Source organism: Blennius ocellaris (genome assembly GCF_963422515.1).
Source record: "Blennius ocellaris genome assembly, chromosome: 5".
NCBI classification, from domain to species: domain Eukaryota; kingdom Metazoa; phylum Chordata; class Actinopteri; order Blenniiformes; family Blenniidae; genus Blennius; species Blennius ocellaris.
In genome coordinates this window covers 27461812-27479913 of record NC_137654.1, presented here as the reverse complement: position 1 = coordinate 27479913, position 18102 = coordinate 27461812, and the positions used below count along the sequence as shown (strand labels likewise).

At 46.6% G+C, this 18102-nt stretch overlaps 1 protein-coding gene across 2 annotated transcripts; it reads right to left on the bottom strand.

The window, feature by feature from the left end:
* Window positions 1–2077: 2077 nt before the first annotated feature.
* Window positions 2078–17947, bottom strand: LOC308130165 (protein bicaudal D homolog 2). 2 transcript variants are annotated; one of them, XM_080496364.1, is made up of 10 exons: window positions 17809–17947; window positions 15872–16205; window positions 14029–14241; window positions 13699–13851; window positions 11569–12078; window positions 9668–10537; window positions 8901–9080; window positions 7568–7719; window positions 5674–6034; window positions 2078–4579 (listed from the first exon to the last, which is right to left on the bottom strand). In XM_080496364.1, exons 2-10 carry the CDS (start codon window positions 16121–16123, stop codon window positions 4574–4576), a joined length of 2697 nt encoding a protein of 898 aa, XP_080352490.1. In that variant the 5' UTR covers window positions 16124–16205; window positions 17809–17947; the 3' UTR covers window positions 2078–4573. The 2 variants fall into 2 exon arrangements, with proteins under 2 accessions (XP_080352490.1, XP_080352491.1); XM_080496365.1 differs by lacking the exon at window positions 5674–6034.
* Between the last annotated feature and the right edge of the window lie 155 nt (window positions 17948–18102).

Below are 18102 nucleotides of genomic sequence, written 5' to 3'. Positions count from 1 at the left end.
CGTGCCCCGTGAAGGAGGGAAAACCAAGACGTCTTCAAGATCTCCAAGAAGATGTCTTTGTTTCTTTTCACATACTGATTGAAGGGGGAGCCGACGAGGGGAAGAGAGAGAAGAGCTCAGTCACTGTCTTTATCTCACGGTGCTGCGTATTGACGCTTTACCTCGGCGTGATAAACGAAAATCCAGATTATCAAATCACGTAAGTGGTTACTTCCAACAATGTTCACAAGCGCTAGAAATCCGCTTAGCGAAAAATGTTATCTTTTTGACCACAAATTTTGGGTTTCTTCACTTGAAAACACTTTTTTTGGGGGTTTTTTGTATCGACTGTGAATAAAGAAGTGGACACTCTATTCAGTTTTAAGTTGTGTTTCACCATCTCCATCATGCATGTGTAGCGACTTGCACCAGACTTGTGTTTACTGTAACACTTACAAACCCACAAAGTGCACGTCAGTCCACACGCAGCCCGTCTTCTTCTATGACTGAAAACACGCCGCAATCAGGCATGCCGATCTGGAGCTTATCGAACTCGTTCCTCCGGCTGGCCGCCGCAGATAACGGCCTCCGAATGTGTTCAAGGCGGGTCCGTTCCTGGGACTGACGGAGTCTTCCGCAAAGCGTGTGTCGCGTGAGAAAGCAAAGCGCAACAGATTTCGGGAGCTCGATTTGTTTGACGTTGGAGAGAAGCCGCGCGGAACTTCCAAACTTTAATCTTGGTTGTAAGTAGATCAGAGGTCACACTTTGAGCGACGGGGGGGATTAACGTTGATTTGTTCGGCTGTCTTATACGACTCGCCATACTGGATTCTTGTGATTGTGTGACTTGTGGATTGAAGAGTTTAATGGGCCGCCGCGGATTTTGGAACGAACTTAATCAAAGTTGAACATGTCCACAACGTCTGAGGTGCAATTCTCAAATTTTGGCCACATGAAGTATAACAAACTGTTTATAACCATTGGAATCAATAGAAATTTAAAACACATGCACAATGTTGTAATTCCTCCACAACTGTAATCAGATTTACACATTAATACCCTCAAATTAAACTTGAAAAGTCGGCACGTTAAAGCTCATATTTGTTTCATATCAAATCGATTGTGCTGGTGTATAAAACATTTATAAAACACTCCTACGTGCCTATCAAAACCAGTTGGAAAGTGTAAAACTGACAAAAATCCAACATACTAACCACTCTTTTGCGAATATTTATTGAAAAGGTTTGTCTAAAGGTGATTTTTTTTTTCCAGTTTTGTGGAGATAAATGCTTCATGTCGTAGTTAAAAGCATCATTCAGATGTATTCATAGCCAGAATTTAGAAATAGGCGCGAGATAAGAATCTCACAGGTTTGAATCCCCCTGCATGACCTTTGACCCCCGGCAGCTCACTGCTCATAGTGAGTTTAGATAAGGGAAGTATGAAAAGGCGGTTTTAACTGCAAAGAATTTCCTTCAAGAGGGACAATAAAGGAAACTTAACTTACCCGGGGCTCCAAGTGGCAGTGAGAGGAAAGAAGCACCAAAACAAGTCTTTTCTCTTCAAAGTTGATTGATAATGTGGCTTTCGCCTCACAGCAAGAATGGTCTGGGCATTTCTGCACATAGTTTGCATGTTCTTCTCGTGTCTCTGCCTTGAGGTTTACGTCTTCGGGGTTTATCTGGTAACCAAATAGCCTTTAAGTGTAAAGGATTGTCTGCTTCTGTGCGTTTGTCCTGTCCAGGCATTACCGCCATTCTGAGGTTTAACCTCAGAGGTGAACAAAGCGGAATAGAAAATGGATATATTGGGTGAGTGATCTCAATTTTCCATTGTTAGTTTGACACAAATGTGGAACTATTCTCTCTGGAATGAGGAGAGTCAAACTTATTTTAATTCAGGGGGCGCATGCAGCCCAAAAAAGAAAATTATTAATAAAATTCAAACACATTATGTCATGTTATATACACTGTTAATACCAATGAGCATAAGATTAACAATGAATTAATCAATCATAATGTGTAGTTAGCTGCAATAACCATGTCACATTGTGTGTGAAAACACAAACACCACCTCCGGGATACAGTGTTGGCTTGTTTTTATTCTTCATGACAAAAGTGGATCACAGGCCAGTGGAAGGTCAACTTGCATACACATTAAAAGTTGAGGAGCATCAAATGCAGTGTGTGTGTGTGTGTGTGTGTGTGCGCACGTCGTCTCCTGGAGCAATTTACATAGAATGCAGACCACATAAATACAGTTAAAATATTGTACAACAATGGGAATTAAATTATATGCACACATCTGCAGAGTGAATTAAATAGATTAATTAACCCATTTACATCCTTCATTGTGACACGGCATTGTGTTGACAGATTCTCACTTTTTAGCTGGAGTCTTAACTCATTATGACCCTCGCTTCTCAATCTTCTTTGACTATCGAGGCAGCCTCATGTCAAATCATTCATCTTTTTTTCCTTTTTTTTTTAAAGCTAAAAAGTGAGAATGCTTCACCAAAATGAGATATCACCGTATTCAGTGCCAACGTTGCTCAAGAGCAGTTCAAACATACGATCATGACAACAAACTAAATCACAGCTATCGTGGAGGAAGAGTAGCCTTTGTTTAGAAAACGCAATGTTGTCTAAAAACAGACATGACCAAAACCAAGGCACTAAAAGAAAAAGAAAAAAAAACAAAAACAAAAAAACCAAAAAAACACAAAATCAGCAGGATGAGGCTTGGACAAGACAGCGGAGACTAAATAAAGGTGCATTTACTTCTCAATTGTTTCCTGGATGAGGCTCATCAGGTTAAAACTGGAGCTGAATTTAAGTTGCACGGAGGAAACGTGAGGCTAATGTTGGAACGCGATGCTGTCCTGAAGTCACGGACCTGGAAATCAAGTTTCTTTTTAAACGTCTTTACAGTCCAGGTCCAGGAGTTCTGACGAGCAAAGCAAAGTTTAGGGGTTAAAACGACGCTCTCCTTTTGTGTAACGCGTGCCATGATGTGCCACTAGCTCTAAAACATACAGTGCAACGATCAAGGTTAGTTCAAGTTTCGGAAAGTAGGGACCCTGGCAGCACCTGCAAGCCCTCAATGAGCAATCCAAATAAAAAATAAACAAAAAAGCAAGGGATGCAGGGGGCCATAGAGGAAGCGGGGGCGGTTACTGTGGGCGACACTGGTTCATCACTACATGCTTACTCTGGAAGCACACGACATTAGCATGATGACAGGAAGAAGAAAGAAAAAAAAAAAAAAAGTATAAAATACACGAGACATGATTATTGTTGCTTGCCGAGCTGAAGCGGAATGGGAACAGTTGAGCATGGAGCGTCGACGGTTTTTCCCAGAGGAGAACCGAGAGCCGTTTACCTTGCTGAGCGATGTGTGCGGTTTCACTACCTTGTGCCACTTTGTACTCGGAAAATGACTTTGAAAAGCTGATTATTATAGTCACCATGATTATTATTATTATTATTATTATGAGGCGTGCCAAGCTGCTGTTGGAAAATAACTGCAGTGTGAACTCAAAGGTTTTAAAACGTTTGAGCCGAAAAACAACAGCGGGAATTGGACAGGCACTGATCCCCGATCGGTCTGCATAGTAGGACACACATTAAAGATTTCCCCCAAAATATTTGTCTTTCTTTCTGGAAACTCAAGTGTCGAGACCTGAGGCGGCGAACTTATGGCTGAACTATTTCCATATGACATGGTGTGTTTGACCAGCCTCCAAGTTAAAGGGTGTGGCTGACAGGCTTACGTCAAAGATATCACAGGATTTAAAAACAAAAAAAAAAAAAAAAAAAACTGCATCAGCAGAGGAACAGAAGGAATCTCAAGACAACAGCAAGCTCTATGTTATAGAAAGCCATTCTGTTAGTAAGGCTGCTTTGTTCTAGAAAAATCACACTACCTGGGAGAGCTATCGCAGCTGATCTAATGGCTTACCAACACTAAGAAGACGCCGGACGGGCCTGACGGGGGGGTGGGGGTGGGGGGGGGGGGGGGGTGATGGGACGTCAGGCTAAAGGCAAAGAGAGTAAAGACATTACAGCCTTCAGGGAACAGGTCGGAGCCTTGAATCAAGAGTCTGGGGACAGAAAGCTACTGCACAAGAAGAGTCTCCCAGTCTGGAATAAATACTGTCAAGAGGTTCACCACGACACGCAGCCTGGAAGCGGGACCAGGCGGTCGGTCGGAGCCACGTCGGACGAGACACACAGTCAGTGACTTCACAGATAAAATGAGCAGCACATTTTGTCTCTTCATCCCCCCCTTCCTCGCGGCATGCAGGTTTCTCCACTCCGAGCAGAGAAGACCGAGCGGCTGGGATGAGAGATACTTTTTTTTTGTGTGTGTGTGTGTGTGTGTGTTTTGTTTTGAATACTTTTTTTTTTTTGGGTTCGTTCGTTTGTTTTTAAATCCATGGTTCTGGTTGGTAGAGTGGGGAATGTAGCATCGTATCTGGGATGGAGAGGATATCTCGAGTCGAGGGGGAGGAGGAGAGAGCCGGGGAGTCAACATGGAGACAGGTCCTTATGAAGAAGAAGAAGAAGGGTTTTGGAGTAATGGAAGGAGTGTTTCAGCGCTACGGAGACAGGGTGAGACAGAGACAAAAGAACAGATATTTAGTTCAAACTTAAAGCTTAAAAAAATAAAACAAACAAAAGTATGTGAACACAATGAAGGGCAAATAAAGGATAAACGAATAAAGACAACATGTAAAGGATCAGCAGATTAGGGCTTATTAGTAACAATATGCATCAGTTCTAAAAAATGTTTTTAAAAAAAAAAAAGTTAAATATCAACGATAGCTTATTTTAGGTTTCGATCGGGGTGAAGTTTATTCGGCTGGGTTACGTCTCCCGTTTATCTCCTGCGAGACGATTTGGAGTGTGAGCTCCGGGCTCTGGAAGACGACGCCTGAGCTCGGCTGTCGGAGCTTCGGCCGACGCTCGTGTGGAATTCCTCTGTGGTTCTGCCGGCGGAGGCGGACAGTCGACGTCTAGACTCTCGACAGATTCCCGTCATCCTGTTCTTAGCGGGCTGATTGTGCACGCCGGCGAGCGGGGCGGCTGTCTGGGAGCCCGCAGACTTCGCGTTTGACTGCGAGGTAACCGAGTCCGACTGGAAAGCGTTACGACATGCAGTGGCGGCGGCAGCGGCGGCGGTGGTGGTTTGTGCGGAGTTGGACCTGTGAGTCGACTGCTTCCGCCTCACAGAACCATCAGAGGTCGGCTTTACGTCGGGCTGCTGCTGCTGCTGCTGCTGCTGCCTTTCACTCCATGCTTCAGATGTGTTAGGAGACACACGCACAGCTTTAGAAGAGATTAGATTCTCTGCTTGTGAAGAGAACAGGGAGCTTTTTAGCCTGCTGGAGGACGCAGGCACCACGCGGGTTTTGATGAAGGTGTCCTGGCGGGTCGGGACCGAGGCTCTCCGCGGGGACTCGCCCTTCCTGGAACCGCCGAGGTTCGTGTTGACCGTTAACTCGCTGCTCACGGAGCTGGTGGAGCTCTTACGGGTGAGGGAATAGCCGTCGCTGGAGTCTGTGCTAAAGACGTCGCTGACGCTATGGCTCCTAATGAAGGTGGCGTCTCGCGGCGGGAGGCCCTTGCCTTTGCGGGGGCGCCGACTCGACGGGTTGGAGTTGTCGGGACAGAGAGTGAGAGGCGTTCTTACGGGGCTCGTGTGCAGGCTTCGGGTCAGGGCCCGCAGGTGGTGGGTGGCCATCGCGGGAACGCTGCTGCCGAGGACCGGGCTCGCCCGCGGACTGCTCCTCAGCGGCGGGCGGGCGGGACTGCTGCGCGGGCTCCGGGGGGCCCGGCCCGACTTGGTGGCGAGCTCCTTGGCCCGGGAGCGGCGGGGACTGCTGTTCAAGCTGTGGGGGGACATCGGCACCTCCAGGTCCTCCAGACGCTGGGTCAGCGCCAGCTTCTGCTGGATGGCCATGCGCAGCAGGGAATTCAGGGTCTTCTTCTCGTCCTCGGCGGCGGCGAGCTGCCGCTGCATCTCATCCAGCTGCGTGACATACTGGTCACACCTGGGAGACGCAAAACAGTGAGAGAAGCCACATGCACAAGCAAAGGTTAGCGTTAAAAAAGCCAGAGACACACTCAAACACAAGCTCTACATGCATTGTGTGTGTTAGATGTAAAACAAACACCTGAAAAGACGAGAACATTTCATCTGCATTTCACATTGCGTCTGCTGCTCGCCGAACTCAATCATCTCCATTTTGACTGAAAAATTTTGGTGCAGTTTTTTTTCTTCAGAATCATTAACAGAAGTCCCACCATGCTATTCCTGAATTTTCTGCACATTGTACCGTTCTTTTTATGTATATGCTCCCATGAGCACATGGGTTACACGCTGAAAATCCAGTGGAGGAAAAAGATGAAGACAAAAAAACAAACAAAAACAAAAAAAACAGGCCAAAGGATAGTGGCAGGCACACAAGAATTCTTATAGAATTGATTAACTTTGAGAATGAAAAAAAATATATATTACAAAGAGGGCCACACAAGATTTTGCAAATCTACTGCATCACAAAAAAAAAAAATATATACATATATATATATATATATATATATATATATATATATATTGCATACTGCAGACGTCATATTTGTCAAGGTTCTTGTATATCACACTTTCATGACGTCCCAATTCCAAAAGACAAAGCAAGTTTTACCACAGAGCTTTAACTTTGGTCCCAACTTCTTAAAAAACACATAACTTGAAAATTCAAGGACGCCTCAAAGTTGCCGACCTGCTTGTCAGAAACGTAGTTAAATATTTATCAAAAGATTCTTACTTCAAAAGAAAGACTGGTGAAAGTGCACCAGAAGGAAAAAGCTCCAGCTCCTTGATACAAGGTGTAGGACTGCAACTCGCACAGTCGTCCACATGATGGCACTACTACACCTAATTACCAGCAAAGACTTTTTTTTTTTCCTCTGGAGCTGCAACCTTCAGCCGGAAAGAGACTTTGCAGTCCTCAATGTTCTCCGATCCATCTTAGTGATGACCAGATAGGAGCCTAGAACAATTCAAGCATTTCTTCCAAACACCGTTAGTGCACTCAGTCAGACAAACACAAAACCACTGCAAACAATTACCAATGCTGGCGGAAGAGATTACTGATTAGTGAGTTAAGTGTTGTGGCCAGGAAGTTTAACCCTTCGCCTGTCGAACTGCTCCACGCAGCTCCTGCTTTAAGGTGACCTGGCTTGAAGTAACTAATCTGTGGTGGCCTCCTCCTCCTCCTCCTCCTCCTCCTCCTCTTCCTCCCCCATCAGCACAGGGCTGAGCATGTGGCTCCTAATCTTCACGTGAACCCGTGGATTGTCCACAGGCGTAATAAGCACGGTAAGCTTATTACATGCAAAAAGCTTTGCGAAGCACGGAGAACGCCGGCACTGAAGCTGAACTCTGAATTCTTCAATTCAAAGTCATTTTTTTAAATAAATGAATCAAAATCCATTTGCAGGTCTCGACATGGCTGCAGAGAAAACGTTTCTGCACGTGTGGTTCCAAGAATAACTTGCCAAATCCCACGAAAAGCAAATCTTACCGGCTGGCAAACATGACCCGCAGTGAAGAGAAGGTGGCGGCGTCCTCCTTCAGGCGCTTCAGCTCATTTCGCAGTTTCATCATGGTCTCCGACACCATGCTCTTCTCCGTCTCGTACTTGGTTTTCAGATTGGACAGGGCCAACTCTGCGGTCTGCAATCAACACAAATATTGACAAGTGCAGTGTTTTGTGCATGATTGTTTAGGATCAATGACACAAATACTAATGATGCTCATTGTACATTAAAATGCACATATTGAGGGGAAAAAAACCTAAATAAACCGTGTTTGGATGTAATCACCACCATTACTGTTCACATAAAAATGACTGGAAGTTCCATGCAACAACAACACATCTTTTCTTTAAGCACAATATTCTATCAGAGCTTTAAAAAAAAAAAAAAAAATGTCAACATCAATACTGAAGACTGATAGTGAAACAAACCCATTGCTGCATCTTTATCTGAGCTCTAACATAAACAAACTGGACATCTGAAACCTTTCCAGTCTCACTAATGTGGTCGTTTCTTCATCGCCCTCATTTCAAGACTCTCGTCTCATGAATAATAGCATAAGAGGCAACAACAGGCTGCTGACATTGTTATAGAACTCACACTTCAGTTGAAGTGGAAATTGCCCAGTTAACACAGGAGATAACTGGGAAGTACCCTGCGCGTTTGTATGAATACTCGAGTACTACATGTGTACTTGTGCGTGCGTACATGGAGTGACTGGCGGTTCGGGGAACGAGAGAGAGAAGGAGGTCATGCAGTGCTGGAGGTGCGAGCAGACAGGGGGGGGGGGGACGGAGGCTCTGGGGAGTGCATCATAACGGTATGGACAAGGTGCAGGGCCGTGTGCGTCAATGGGAACGTCTAGACGGGGACTGTTAAGACGGGTCAAACAGGCAGCTCACGTCCAGATTATGCATGGATAATACGCGGCGTGCTCTCTTGCTTCAAACGGGGAGATGAGGTCTAACAGAAACACTTCGACAGTCTCTTGTATCCATGAAAACACAACACAGGCTCACTGTACAGCAACACAGCCATGGGAATGTGCAGTGGTGAGGTCAAAAGTTACTCAAGCAAGAGAGGTGCGATAAAAAAAAAAAAAAGAAGCTTTTACTATGGATGTGCCCATTTGAATATCAGGAGTTAGATGAATGAATGAAACTAAATGTTACCAGCTAAAGAGCCACCAGTGATCTAGTCGTAGTCGTGGTTGCAGTGGCTTGTAGTCTGGTCACATAGTGAGATTATCTGTGGTTCCAGATGAAATTAGACTCGGGGTGATGTTTGCGCGAGTTTTCTCCACTTGCAGTTATGGCCTACCTGCTTGTTGGCCTTGAGGACCGTCCTGAGCGTAGCGATCTGTTCTCTCTTGGTGCTGAGGAGAGACTTGAGCTTCAGGACTTCCTCCAGGAGGCTTTCAGCGTCCCGCTCCGCCTCGCCACCGCTGCTGAACCCCGTGTAAGGCATCGCGCCCCTCTGACGGCAAAGATCCACCGCCACCTGACAGGAAGCAAAGATCGTTCTTCATATGGGCTTTTTCACTCAGAATTCAGTTTTTTTTTTTTCCTTTCTCAACAGCATTGAAATGATGTCTTAATGATGTAACACATTACAGCCGGTGCCAAAAAGTAAAAGCTGCTTAAAAAATGTAGATCAGACTTGCAGAGTTGCGTGTAAAATTACTCTTCAGACGTTCACTGCAACAAACATTTTTCACTGTGGCAACACTACTGAAGGGAAACGTGTCTGTAGTTGAGATATTTTGACAATGCTGTGTTTTTCCCCCCCTCAAAGGATTCAGTGTAGTGAAAGGCCAAACTCAACTCTGACCCACAATAAGCCAATCCATTCAAACCCATACACACGTGTCAACAGAGCCCATGGCAGGCGGTGGATTTGTGCAGACAACGGTGCAACTCAGCGACTTTACCGGTCTGAGCTTATTATTCGGTGGAGCCAAAACAAGTGGTGGAGGAGGGACTTTCACATGGAGCGAGAGTGTCCGTTTGTTATCAAGGAAATCACAATGAAGTCGTCAAAGAAGCTCCACACGATAAAACCTTGCGATGATGTGAAGTGCGCCTTACCCGGAGGTGTTTGATCTGGCAGCGGATGACCGCCACCAAGTTGCTGACGTTAGACGGGTCCCTGAAGTCCAGGGTCGGCGACCCGGGGCAGTTGGGGGAGTCCATGCTCGCCGTTGCACTGTCCACTTCTCCCATGAACTGCAACGCCGCGGCTTTAGAGATGAACATGTCGTTGGCGCGGGGCTTCTTCAGCGGGAACACGCTATGCGCCCTCCGCGTGCCGCCCGCGCCGCCGCTGGCCCTGGCGCCGTCGCGGTAATAGTCGAGGGTGACCCGCTTGGGCGTGAGGTTGTTGCACACGCAGATGTGGTGGTAGAGGTTGGAGAGCTCCTCGGAGAAGGCCAGCAGCTCCTCCTGGGCGACGCTCAGGTGGCTCTCGGAATCGCTCGCCACTTTGCGCGTGGCTCCGATCTCCTTCTCCAGCTCGCCGATGCGCTCCTGATCCTGCTTGCTGGACTTGATGCACTGCCGGATCTTGTCGGCGAGCTCCTGGGCCTCGGACCTCCAGCGATCCTTCTCGTGCTTGTACCGCTGCTCCAGGGTGTTGTAGCGGGTCCCCGCCTGGGACAGTTCGTCTCGCAGCTTCAGAAGCTCCTCGCTGGCCGACCGCATGCGCGCCTCCAGGACCTCCTTGCTCTTCGTGTCCACCTCGTAGTCAAAGACCCCGATGCCGCCCTCGCCGTTCTCCGTCTCGTCGTCGCCTTTGTCGTCGCCCTCGTGGTTGTGATGCTGGCTGCTCTGCACCGCCTCCAGCTGCTGGGTGAGGGAGCCAACCTTGTCTTCCTGCTGACTAAGTGCCTGTTTGGACATGACCAGCTGCATCTGCAATTCTTCCACTTTGCTCGTGAGGCCGGACTTCTCACGTTCTGCCTGCGTGCACACAACAAACATGAACTGAATCATTTTAACTCGAATGCAGACGACTGAATTAAGAGTAGTTGCACATGTATTCACCATGAAAACAGAACAGTGACAATGAGGAGTGTAAAGTCCCCCATTGTGTATTTGAAAACAAAGGCCGACCCCATTCAATTTCACACTGCAAACATCTGTCGGGCGAAGCTTCCTCCCCCCAACCCCCAATTTAAGTGCATCATGAATAATATATTTCCTTCAGACTCAGATGGATGACAGCTCTTCATTTTCTAAAGTGCCCTCTCGTTTGTGATGCTGGGGAAGTCTATCAGTTAGAGGCGACGCAATCTGTTGAAAACACACATGAAAGTAGCACAAAGCGGATGTGGTCGACAGCAGGAAGAGGCAGACGGCACCGGTCTCGGTACCTGACAACCTCCTTGAGCGTCTAATGTTCACACTTTACCTTAACTTGGAGAAGAAAAAAAACAAACAAATACTTCAGTGCCGCCATAACAAAACATTCAAACTTAACCTATGGTCATGGTGCAGGCCATGTTCCATATCCCAAAACAAAATTATTGCTTTGATTTGTAATGGTATGATGACAGTCATTTCAAGCAAGTGTCAATTAAAATGACTCAAAATTACAGAATTACTGAGTTACTTCTGAGGCATAAAATGATCAAATACATACAACCAGTCTCTTTTTTTAAAACATATCAAATTAACCTTAATTCCTGGTGAAAGATATATTCTGTCATAAACCTCTGTTAATGAGCATTACATTCTTATAGCCCATCTCTGCTCTTGGCCACTACTGGCCTTGATAATGTTAAATTGATTAAAAAAAAAAACATAATTTCAGGCTTAAACCAACATCAAGTTCCCACTGACAGTTGGAATATTGTAAACCAAGTGAACGTTCTAATGCTCTTTGTCACGCTTCGGGAGCAAATTCAGCTTTTCCTCAACATCACATGTCAGCGAGGTGAATTATTCCAAAGCCTTTGTGACACTAAGGTCACGTGGGCCCTGCCACATACCTGTAGGAGCTGCTGCTTTAGTTTCTGGCTGTCCGAGAAGTGGAGCTCGCTCAGCAGGTCGGACACCAGCCCGGAGGCTGGGGCGCGGAGGAAAACGTCGCTGTTGCGAGGAGTGGAGTTGCGATGGATGAGGCCGTTGCTTTTCGAGCCTCCCGAGTGAGGAGGGTGAGCAGAACTGGAGGCAGACCCAGGACCGTTATTAAAACCGCTGTCCTGGTTCTCCTCCTCGCCTTCGCCCTCTCCGCCCTGGCCCTCCTCCTGGCTGTCGTCCAGCTGGTCCAGGTGGAGCTCCAGGTTCCCCACGGAGTCGAAGGGGTTGAGGGTCAAGGCGGAGAGCTCCCGCCGCAGACTGTTCTTCTGCTCCCGCTCCTCCTTCAGGGCTTCCAGGGCCTCATCCAGCTGCCGCTCCGCGATCTCCCTCAGCCTCGCCGCCTCGTCCAGCTGCGCTCGCAGCTCGTCCTGCTCCTCGTTCTTGTGGGTCAACTCCAGCTTTATCGATTCAAACTCCACCTGGAACACGATCGACATGCAACATTGCAGGCTTATTTAGACTCTTTCTGTGGAATTTTAAGAAAACACACATATCTGGCATAAATATTAATCTATGCCTCAAGAGCATTTGCTCAATTGTACAAGATTACAAGGTTACTAAAAATGGACAGTGGAAACGGTGGAATGCCATCCACCAGAGAAGAAATGCACCAGAAACCCCCCCCTCCCTATTGGACATCTCAAAGCATTAAACAATCAATGTTCCCTTTCAAATTCCTGCTTTAAAATTGTCCATCTTCGTCTTTCAGCATTTCCCCCATTGGGAGTTGAAACGGCAGATCCTTTTCTTCCAGTGTCATATATCTCCTCATCCTGCAGCCAATCATTTCCTAAGTGATCCTCCCCTCCTCCAACCTCAGCTTCTTTTTTTGGTGCATGGCTATTATATTTCCTGCACGCGCACACGCAGACACACACACAACTAAACCCTTTCAGTCTGGTCTCTTATTTTGGTCACTCCCAGTGAAAAATCTCCACATCCTCGGCTCAAAAACCAGGCAACAAAGCTGAGCTCACTCCCGTTCTGTTGACCTTCCCCTTCAAACAAGCTGAGACTCCTCCACCACAGATCACTCCTGACACTTATCTTCCACTCCACACTGCCTGTACTCCGTCTTTCACAGCTCCCCCTGCTTTAGATGGCCGAGCCCAGATACTGAAACTTCTCTTTACTAAACTCAACATTCACAGATTTAATGTGCAACTCACATTTTTTTCTTCCTTACTTTCTATTACAAACCTCCACATTTCCAGGATTTCCTTAAACCCACTTCCTACTAATTAATGCAAAAGACAAAGTTTTGCTTGAATGAGTCGAGTTCTAGTTAAAAAAAAAAAAAGCCATCAAGAGCACTTAGTCCTGCACAAACCATTGTAGGGGGAAACTATTACATAATACAAGTACAACTCCCAAGGACATTTGTTTCATTCTTGAGCACAGTGTCGAGCATTTCCATCGGAAGCAAAGTATTAGTTACCTAACTTAATGAATAATAAAAATATACTCGAATGCATGCCTCTAGTAACGTTTGTTAAATTATATACTTTGGGCTCGTTTCCATTCTGAAGTACAGAACCACCATGACGATGCACATGGAGGCTTAAAAAAATGGTAATTTTAAGACAATTATAAGCAGAGTCAAATTTATTCAAACCTCAGAAATTAATCACCTCAACATGGACATGGTGAGTGTGTAGCACCGAATCTTAATTGTTTTAGTCCAACCTAAAACTACAATTCGTGTTTTTTGGTCGTTTATTTTCAGTTAAATGTTTTATTGGCTTTGGGAGCCGTCTCCCAGGAGATGCGAAGAAAATGTAAATTCACAGACTGTTAATAGTTTGTATACTCTGGAAGAATTATTGCCCTGTGAGGATGGGGACGACACAGCTTACTTGTAATAACCTCATTAATCACTCAGTAGCCAGAGTGCCCAGACTCTTAAAGAGTTTCTGCTTTGTGTGTGAAGCTCTTCCCTTATCCGTCAATGTAAAAATGTAAAACACAAAGACAGCAGACTAACTTACTGGCTGGAAACATTAGTTTTTAAGTTTTGGTGTGGTTTGGTGATCACTGACCTGATTTTCCTTGAGCACAGACACTTGTTTCTGGAGAGAAATGTTTTCTTCTTCAAGCTCACTGTTGTCCTGCAACTGGCGCAGCTCACGTACTTTGTACTCCTTCATTTCATCCCTCAGATGACCCTTCTCTGCCTCCAGACATTCACATTCCTGTGAAACAGCAGCATTGTCAGATCATTGCAATTCCCGCTTAAAAAGGACATTTGATGTCGGTTTGGGAATGACGCTGCAGGGGTGATACGTCTTCATCTTCATCGAGATGGTGGGACATTGTAGTACTCCCCGTGTCGCCTCAGGACACAGGTGGGCCGCGGTAGCGCGCCGTACCTTCTTCATCTGGGTGGAGACCACGCCGAGCCGATCGATTTCCGCGTGGGCGTTGCCCAGAGCGAGGCGTGCCTGCTTGAGCTCTGCCTGAACTTCCTCCAAGCGGGTTGCCATGGCAGCCTCCTTCGTGGCCGTCTCCTGCAGGAGGCTCTCCTCCCGGCACTCTCCATCTGCAGCTGCGCGCTTCTGACTGCTCACCGAATCTGCAAACGCCTTCACACAAGACAAAAGCCAGATAAGGAGAGGGCTGAAGTAGCACAGCGCGTTTCCCCGCTGGAACAATGTTGACTGGGCATATCTTATCGAGCTACCAAATGCAAATACAAAACCCAAATAAGAAAAGGAAACCGGACAATTGCCATAACTGTCACTTATAATCTGATTACAACAGTTCATACAGTCCAGTATCTTTAGACCTTAAAAGCCATTTCCACATCACTCTGTACATTCATCTCACCAGCACGATACTCTGAGTGCGCCTCACGCCGTGCTAACCCACATTTTCTGACACATTTATGCATCACTGATCATAAAGGTCTACATCCAGTATATGAAATGAACGTCCTACTAATTACACTCAAGTGAACAACCACTGGAAAATTACAGGAGCATGCTAATCTCACAAATTAGACCATATGTGTCAAATCTGCAAAAATCCAGCCAAAGCCTTTACCAGCTGAGAAACAAGGTTCATGCAGATTACAAGAAATTTCACCCTTTACAGCCTCATTTATTACCAAATATCTGCAACTACACGTCAGCATTTCTGTCAGCTCTCTATTCAAATGAGAAGATGGAAAGAAAAAAAAAGAAGAAAAAAATCATATGACTGAAAATCTGCCCACGTGACAGGATTTTATTTTATAGGGGATTACTTTTACATAAGCAGTTTGGAAATGCTGGTTCAAGCTATACTAAATACCCTCAAGGTCCACCTGGTGTGTTTCTGAGAAGGTTTGCATCAGGAAACAAGATTAACCTTTCAAACATTAATCATTTGCCATGAAGTCTGTGTGCAGCAGCCTGCAGGTGTAAACTTTGAGACATAGCTGTGAAAAAACATTAGAAAGCTCATCGTTATGAACACCAAGTCGAAAAAGCATGTCAAGTTTCTAACACAACTGTGAGAAGCATGCACTCCACTACAGTCGTATCGACCGGCATGCCGGTCGTCAGTTTATGATTCACAGGGACCCCGTGGCTCATTTAAAAGCAACATGCTCAGCAACTAGCTGTAGAAAATGTCCTAATCGCTAAGCAGGTCCCTCCTGCTGACGTCTCCCACGTCAAATGACATGCGAGGGCACGACTGACTCAGCATGCGATCACAATCCTCCTCACTGACAGCATAATATTGGGTCACGACTTCAACAGCACTGTTATTGTGGCGCAAGAAACTCCCGAGCTGCCAGAGGGCACAGGCGGGGTGACTCAACTTCATGCCACAGTTCAGCTGCACAGACACAACAATGGCATCGTTATAGGAGGAATTAATGCATTACAGAGCCGCTCCCAAGCTATTAAAATTAAGACAAATGCCACGAGGGGGTGCCTTTCAATGGGTGACGGAGCAAGTTACTGGAAGTTGCACTGTGTAAACAGTATTATGTATATTGAAGCTTTAAAATTATATTCGGGCATAAATTTAATAAGGGCGAAGCAATAAAAACAATAAAACGTTACTGATTTATTGTACATCACGGATATTATGACGATGATGTAGACTGAGTATCCAGGCTTAACCACAATGAATACAATGTATAACAATATTAAAATAAATCTATATAGTTAAAGTTGTTTTTCTCCAGAGGGCCTGGGTGGGGGGGGGGGGGGGGGTTCTTACCTCTTTAAGCTGCTGCAGCTCCACTTTGAGAACCTCATGCTCCTCTTCCAGCTGCGTGTGTTTACTCTTGAGAGCAGCACTTTCCTCCAGAACCACCAGGCCGTAGCGCGCCGCCTGGAGCTTCTCCTCTGTGGCCTCCTGGAGCTCCAAGGTCAGGCGCATCACCTCAGCGTTCAGGTCTCTGCTCCCCATCACGGCTTCTCCTCCCGCGTCGACTGCCGCAGGCACCGGGTCTGCATCCGCCTCCAGCATCCTGGTCGGGCTTCCCGCTCGTCTGCCAATGGGTCTACTGGGACACCTGCCGGCTTCACCCCTCAACTCTCATCACGCCACACTGCAGACGCGAAATAACAAAGAGCGCAGTTATACAACTGCTTGGTTTTGCATAAATCATCTTATGGCTCTAATTAGTCAAACTGCATGGGGAAAGATTAACTTTGGGATCAGGCGAGAGGAAAACTGCTTAAGATTCAAGGACCAAATGACCAGAGGAAATCCACCAACGGCTGCAGAGTGAAAATCCGTCAATACTCGGCACAACCGCTTTGTTACATTATCAGAAGCAACTGACAGTTATGTGGTACAACAATTGCATGGATCCTCTACTTTAACTTTGCTAATCTGATTAAAAATTGCATAATTTTAATGGAGATTTTCTTTTATGCAGTCGGCCAGGAAAAGTGTTATTCAGCTTCTCTTCCCTGTGATTTAAAAAAAATGTATGGTGTCCAGTATAACACAGCATGTCAGTGGAAAATCTCAGGATTTTCTCTTTAAAAGTGAACAATAAGAAATACAGCAGCTCAATGGAGTAAAGAGCGACGGCTGAGGAAAGTGGGTCCATCACACAGGACCAAAGAGGATATTACTCCCTGCCAAAAAAAATCAATAGTCTGTAAAAAGACAAAGCAAGACAAAAAAAAAAACAGCTTAATATTTTTTTTTTATTATTATCTTATATGTTGGTAGTTTCTGCTTGCTCCTTGCCACAGAAATCCCTTTTCATTTGATCGCTGCTTCGTTCTCTTTAAGTGTGAAATATTGTACAGAATGAAGTCTTTGTTCAGCTGGATCAACTTATGGTTTACATGGTTTACACAATAATAACGAGACATGGCTCATAAGCAGGATTCGCTCGGGGGGGTTTGTCGGGAGAGAAAAAACACGACCGCAGACCGCTCTGCGTTTCATCTTAAGATCATGGAAAAACCTCTTGACCACACATGAAGGGCAGAAATGACAATAAACTAACATTTACTGAGAGATTAAGTGAGACTGGCTGCATCCATTCAAAACGCTCACTTTATCCTCCAACAATATGTATGATGGGGAGTAATATTAGCTGGACATTTGTGACAGCTGGTGGTGGCTCTGGGACACATGACGTGTGATCTGACGGCTTGGCAGAGCGGCGCTGCCCGCCTGGGTGGGGCACGCGCCCCCACGCTTCCTCGTGTCCGAAGATGGAACCCAGCGACCGCCGGTGGTCCAGAGCCGAACGACGAGGCTCGTCCGTCATCACGAGAGCATCAGTTCCACTTAGCGACACGAAGCAGTCCCTCCTTATTTCTAGAAAGTTAAAATAGCTCCTTAAACGGTCTTTTCTAGTCTTCAATATCAACTGGCCTTTAAAAAAAAACAAAAAACATGTCATTATTCCGTAACTCGAAGACGACACCGGAGAGGAAGCAGGATCGGGTGTGAAGGCTAGCCGCGGTAGCTGTTAGCCTCACGCTGATGTCAATGAAAGCCGCGATGCTAACTTTAGCGGAGGCTCGTAGACGCGCATCCCGGCCCTGGCGGTCACACAATCCCGCATTGTAGAGTGTAAACGGGCCGGCTTCTCTCCGCCGAGCGGATCGGAACGTCAGCCGGATCACGTCAAAGACAAGCTAATTAGCCGGATGGTCGCATCATTAGCCGGGCGGTGAACTCACCCTGCGCGGCTGCCTCTCAAAAAGATGGAGCTCCGCCGGTCGGTCGGCTGCCTGGAGACAAGTGAAACCCCGCTCCTCCCCTCGCCGGCTTGCGGGGAGCGACGACTGCGAAACACGACGGGAGCCGTGGAGACCAGCCCAGGATACCAGCCGGGGAGAGCGAGCGTCCGCGTCCCTTCCTCGCGCCCGGTTCTCGCGTTTCACCGAGAGGTCGAGTGTCAAACGCGCGCCGAAAACGTGAAGGTGCCAGTGCGCCCTCTCGCGACGGAATGGCGCGAAACTACCGCGTCGGCC